The sequence below is a fragment of the Spea bombifrons genome, chromosome 4 (genome assembly GCF_027358695.1).
Source record: "Spea bombifrons isolate aSpeBom1 chromosome 4, aSpeBom1.2.pri, whole genome shotgun sequence".
NCBI lineage: Eukaryota > Metazoa > Chordata > Amphibia > Anura > Pelobatidae > Spea > Spea bombifrons.
In genome coordinates this window covers 6,209,676-6,216,078 of record NC_071090.1, presented here as the reverse complement: position 1 = coordinate 6,216,078, position 6,403 = coordinate 6,209,676, and the positions used below count along the sequence as shown (strand labels likewise).

The window sequence follows — 6,403 nt, the reverse complement described above, 5'->3', positions numbered from 1 at the left end:
ATATTTTATAGGGAATGCCTATTGTCATGTGACACATTAGCAGGCACTGATAGGCTTGTATTTCTTTTATATATATATTTAGGAAAGAAAACTAGATGGATCTGCTACAGAGTTTAATTATTGTTTTGAAATTGCACCTTTTTAGGATGTATTAATTGTAATTACATCACCATAATATTACATCACCATACCTGGGCACTCTGTCTTTGACCTGGGGTCTCCGGGTGAAGCCTGGTTTCTCTAGGTCTCCAGGTCAGTCTCTTCTTTCTTCAGCCCATTCCACCCTTTTTGTAATTCATTGGACTCATTTTTTGAATTACTTCCTCCAAGGTTAGTGAATATAACCACCTATATATGTATATTTGTCACAAGTTGTACCTTTTTGTGTCCCCCCCCCCGGCATTTCAGGTTGACGCCATGAAACGTATTGCCTCTGCCATCCAATCTCCAAAAGTATCCACAGAGTGTGATAAGTTTAAGAAGTCAGAGTTGAACAACCTGTCCAACCTGTCGGCCCCCAAGACAAGGGGACAAAAAACAAGATCCACCAAGTCTTCCATATCTGATGCTGTGACTCCTGAAGAACTCTTAGCAAAAAATATTAATCGACTCTCAGTCACTGAGAAGCAGGACCACCAAAGGTTAGAAGAACCTTTTGGCTATTTCTCTATTTTTTTTTCTTTATTTATTGCTATTATATTTTATATTTTTTTTGTAATGTTTTGCTTATATTTGTAGGAAGAGTCAACTGGCGACATTTTCACTAACCAAAAAAATATCAGAAAGTAAACCATCTCGGGGTGCTTTGAAACTCACGGGCTTGTCGGATATTGTTGACCTTATCTTGAAGAATCGTTGCAAGCAGATTATTGTTATGACTGGTGCTGGCATAAGCACCCCCAGTGGAATACCAGATTTTAGGTAAGAAAAGCTTTGGGTTTTGAATAACTTCCTATCCGCCATGCACATTCTTGGAACAAAACATCCTACATTTGACAGTTGGGTTGAATTGATGCTCTTGGCATAATTTCATTCATCTACGTTTCTTCTCCTGGCCTTTCAGTCTCTTTTCCCTACTCAATGAAAGCTCAACATCTCTAACACTGGAGATACTGGTTATTCTTTCATCTTCTTTATCCCCAGCTCCCTAATAAATTGTACCCAATAGCTTGGCTTAGACTTGTTTCTGCTCTCTTCTCCAGTCACTTGCCAAGTGTTTCTGCGCTATATGTATGTGGACTCCTCTCCTACTTAATTTAGGTGTTCCACCACATCGTTTCCCAACAGGTGGTATAAAATGAAGCTCATAGGCCACAAACATGGAAGCAACATCAGCACAAGCGTTGAGAGCTTCATGTAATAGGTTTCCATGGCTGAGCAGCTGGAAGTCTAATGGATGAGTCTGGGTTTTGCGGGTGCCAGGAGAACACTACCTACCAGAATCCATGGTGCCTGCTGTAAAGTGGAGGAGGGATAGATTAGAGGAAGACCCTTTTCTATTCCAGCATAACTGCACCCCAGCGCACAAAGCAAGGTCCATAAAGACACGGTTGGATGAGTTTGATGTGGAAGAACTTGACTGGCTGTACAGAGCCTTGACCTCAACCCCATCCAACGCCTTTGGGATGAACTGGAACGGAGATTGCAAGCCGGGTGTCTCGTCCAACATCAGTGTCTGACCTCAAATGCTCCTACAGAAACTCCCCAAACTCTTGTGGAAAGCCTTCCCAGAAGAGTGGAAGCTGTTATAGCGGCATATTAGAGGGGGTCATGACTTGATATTAATGCCCATAGATTTAGACGGGGTTGTCCATCAAGCCCATATAGATGTGATAGGGGTCCACATACCTTAAAACTTTCCTTAACCTGCAAAATATCTCTGTCCTGTCTTCACACAAGATCGTACTAAAATAATTTACTCCCTTGTGACATCCCCCTCTGCTTTTAAATGCATTCAGGATGCCGACTGCGGAGGGGCAGTTACGGGTTTACTGCCCGCGGTAAATACACCTCTGTGTATATGTGATATATAATATACGCTAAAGTTAAAATCTACGGTCACTTTTTTGGGGGGGAGAAAAGCGCATTTTGTCCCTTAAAATAACATGAAATGGATCAGAAATCCAGCGCAGACAGGGTTAATGTTGTAAATGAATATTGTAGCTGGAAACGGCTGATTTTTAATGGAATATCTTCATAGGCGTACAGAGGCCCTTTATCACTCCCATCACTCCTGTGTTCCAATGGTTACGGCTAGAACTTTTAGATGGTAGTGTGTGCGTATAAATATATAATTTTTTTTTTCTTTCTTGTTCTGACATCGTGTAGGTTTGATATCGGGGTGTTTTAAAATTTTTTTCCCTTGTCTTGTATTAGGACTCCAGGCTCCGGACTATATGACAATTTGCAAAAATACGATATTCCATACCCTGAAGCCATTTTTGATATTGACTACTTCACCCATAACCCGCAACCTTTCTTCACGTTGGCCAAAGAGCTGTACCCAGGAAAATACAAGCCGAACTTTGTCCATTATTTTGTGAAACTGCTGCATGCCAAAGGACTTCTGTTGAGATGTTATACGCAGAACATTGATGGTCTAGAAAGGCGTGAGTACCTTCTTATTTCCATGTGTCTGAAATGTGACCACCTTCCTGGGGAAATGTTTGTAAAGGACCTCGGAATACCCTGCTATAGAACAGGTGTATTCACGAACTGGGTAGTTTTTCTGTACAGGGGGTGCCCAATGACAGATTCTGGACTATGCCTTGGTGTTTTGGGCTATTGGGCCCCTTGTGTGCCACTTCTCAATGGCCCGGTTACAGGGGAGATCTCTAATCTCCCCCACCGACCCATTTGACCGATTTTAGGCTATGAAGGCTGTGCCGAGGTGAATAATCCTTAATGGCCTTGGATGGACCTGCTCTAAACCTGGGAACGATCCTGTGTATGTAGCAAAGGCCGGTTTGGCACAACGCACACGTTTTTGTGCAATGACTGAATTTTATGGAGTCTTTTTTTTGGGTCTCACCATGACTCCCGTTTCATTTATACAGTAAACGCGGATTAAACCTATTAGCTGAAAACTGTGACAGCTTCCCTTTCCTGCTATTTTTCTTTTGCTTTTTAACCGGATACTTTTTTATTTTAATCAAAGTTGCAGGAATTCCACCCCAAAAAATAGTAGAGGCTCATGGGACGTTCTCCTCGGCATCTTGTCACCTCTGCTACACTCCATTCCCTGCGAAAGAAGCCAAGGTAACGCGATTTTATTTCTTCGGGGTGGGAATTTTGATGTCTGATTAGGATTAATAAAAGGTTCCATGATGATGATGATGATACAGAGTACTGGGCACACAAGGTGGAGGACAGATTGCAGATGGCCCCTATAAATGACTGTACACCTGTATAACTCATAAGATGAGGATCCGCATCCACTACTGCAAACAATATGCCCTAAAGTGGCACCAGGTACGAAGTGTGCGGTTGGCATCCAGGGCCAATTTTGGAAACCATGTACGGGGTTTCCTCTCCTAAAGTTCTTTCTCTTCTTCTAAACCCAAAGGCTGTCTGAACCAATCAGCAACTTAGTAGGAGAGAGAACTTACTGGCCCACACATAAGATGGGTTTTTAAATGCATGTATATTGATTATTTGTAAACAGTTACTTGGGTTTATTTACTGAACCAGAGTGTAAAATTCAAGATTTGGCAAAAAGCGAAGCTTTAAAGCGTCTTAAATGTAGGATATTTGTTTCATTCGAGCTGCTCTGCGTGACCCTGTTCTATGACATAGGACTTAATCATGAATGGTGGGACTCCTCGCTGTGGAACCTGCTATGGAGTTGTTAAACCAGACATTGTTTTCTTCGGAGAAGACCTTCCGAAATGCTTCAGTAAATCCACAAAAGACTTTCCCAAGGCAGATCTGCTGATTGTTATGGGGACATCATTAGAAGTAAGTGTGGTTTGGCTATTTTGGATGTGTTCCAGCTCTCTTGGCAGATCTACTAGATAAATGCCCTGACTTGTGATAAATAATAGAATGGTTCTGTCTTAATCACCTAGCCTGACACTCTATTGAAAGTCTAAGGAGGAATGGACTTCATTAGCATTACCATAAAGCATCAGCTCAGTGTGGTGTTTGAGCCGGGAAAGTCACCCCAAATATCACATGACTGACAACAATGGTGGCCTCCAGGTCTGCAGATAAAGGCTGTCGGTTGTCAATGCCAACTGACATTACTGTATACGGCGCTGGCGGTATACTCAAGTTGATTTAAATGACTAAGCCAGTGTTATCTTTATAGTTTAGAATATACAGCCCTCTCTCCAATGAAGAAAACATTATGCAGAGTCCATATTTTTAGGTCTGCACCAGTAGCGTACCTAGCGGGGGGGGGGGGTTATGGTCTGCACTGGATGCCCCTAACTTGCCGGCACCGGGCACCCCTCAAGAAACGGACAGTAAAGTCCGCCGCTGGAGGAGCAGGCTCGGTTGGGGAGATCAACTGCTGCTGTGCGCCGGGGTTTGTTGTCAGATCCCGGCGCACAACACTGAAGCCGCGCCCACCGCCGTCCGTGCCCTCTGAACCTGAAGGACACAGAAGAAGAAGAGCAAAGAGGAGGAAAGGAGTGATGGGTGTTATGCTGTACCATTTCCAATGTCTTTTTCATTATATAATTATGCTCCAAAGTGCATCATAACCCCCATCACTCTATACTGTTCCATACAGCGGCAGAGCTGGGAGACAGAGGTCTCGCACTCCCACCACAGGACTCCTGAAAGGTAAGTGAACTTCAAAGGGGGAGGGTAGATAGTTAGGAGTGGGTGGATAGGGAGAAGCGAGTGAGAAGGGGGTACAAAGGGCATAAGGGGGTAGATGGGGCAGAAGGGAGGGAGAGGGGGCAGTGTGGACGCCAGGGCTGGCTTTGGGTTGTGCACCCTACTATCTATGCCTGTAGTTTTTTTTACCTTTATTGCTGTGTTATGTGATTTCCAGTTGATGTATACCTGCAATGCTATGTTTCCATGCATTATTATTGTATACTTGCAAATACGGGATTTGTGTGCCTGATTCTATGCCTCCAGTGCTGAGTTCACATGTGAACAATAACAATATTAATATACATTAATATATATACCGTATTTGCTCGATTATAAGACAAGGTTTTTTCCAGAGCAAATGCTCTGAAAAATAACCCTCGTCTTATAATCGAGGTCGTCTTCTAATCAGACCTCATTCTACTGGGGCTGTGCTGCTTACCGGGCTTTGGTCGCGAGCTGCGTCTGTGCCACTAGCAGCAGGAGAACAGGAAGCTAGCACAGTCCTCACGTAACTCTAACCCCCCCTCCTCTGGGGGCGGGGCCAGAGAAGTTGCTCGCACAGCCGGGCCCCTGTAGAAGTCTGCGAGTGGAAGATCTGCAGTTCAGGTAAGGGGGTGGGAGAGGGTTTTTGTGATTAATGTGTGAAGTATGTGTGATTAATGGAATGAATGAGTATTTAAATGTTTGTGGATGAGGGTGTGTGTGATAGCATGGATGTGTAAGGGGGGTGGTGGTGGTAGCATGGCATAGGGAGGCTGTAATCACACAACTATCATCCCCAGGTTCCAGCATGTACTGGCTGCCTTGGCTTGATAGGAGTGTGATTGCTGTTAGCATATATTAGCATATATATATATATATATATATATACATATACCTCCAGAAATGCCTTTTAACCCCCTAAATGCCACTCAGCCCCATGATATGCCTTTTAACCCCCTATATGCCACTCTGGCATATAGGGGGTTAAAAGGCATATCATGGGGCAGAGGGGCATATAGGGGGTTAAAAGGCATATCATGGTGCACAGTGGCATATAGAGGGTTAAAAGGCACATCATGGGGCAGAGTGGCAAATAGGGGGGTATAAGGCATTTCTGGGGGCAGAGTGCCAAGCCTGGGGCAGATGTGCATAACTGGGGGGGGGCAGGTTGGCAAATAAAAGGAAATAAAAAATATATATTTTTCTCAATCATAGCTTTTATTAACTATGAAAATTAGTTTAAATGAATTAATATTTACTAGTAAAACTTTTTTCCTATGGCTAGTCTTATATTCAGGCTTTTGTTTTTTTCCTAAATTAATATTTTGATTATGGGGGGTCGTCTTATAATCAGGGTCGTCTTATAATCGAGCAAATACGGTATATTATTTATATTTATTTATTATATATATATATATATTATTATATTTATTATATATATATTATATATATATTATATATATATATAGATATATAGTATATTATATCTATATATATATATATATATATATATATATATAGATATAATATGTATATATTATATCTATATATATATATTATATATATATTATATATATATATATATATAGATATA

The 6,403-nt window shown here is 42.1% G+C and overlaps 1 protein-coding gene across 1 annotated transcript in view; it reads left to right on the top strand.

The window, feature by feature from the left end:
* The first annotated feature begins 415 nt into the window (after positions 1–415).
* LOC128492909 (NAD-dependent protein deacetylase sirtuin-3-like) overlaps positions 416–6,403 on the top strand; it is a 20,080-nt gene continuing 14,092 nt past the window's right edge. Inside the window, exons 1-5 of the mRNA XM_053465669.1 lie at positions 416–641; positions 739–921; positions 2,377–2,609; positions 3,158–3,258; positions 3,796–3,957. Of these exons, the coding sequence (XP_053321644.1) occupies positions 418–641; positions 739–921; positions 2,377–2,609; positions 3,158–3,258; positions 3,796–3,957 (903 nt within the window). The 5' untranslated portion in view covers positions 416–417. The remainder of the gene's footprint in view (positions 642–738; positions 922–2,376; positions 2,610–3,157; positions 3,259–3,795; positions 3,958–6,403) is intronic.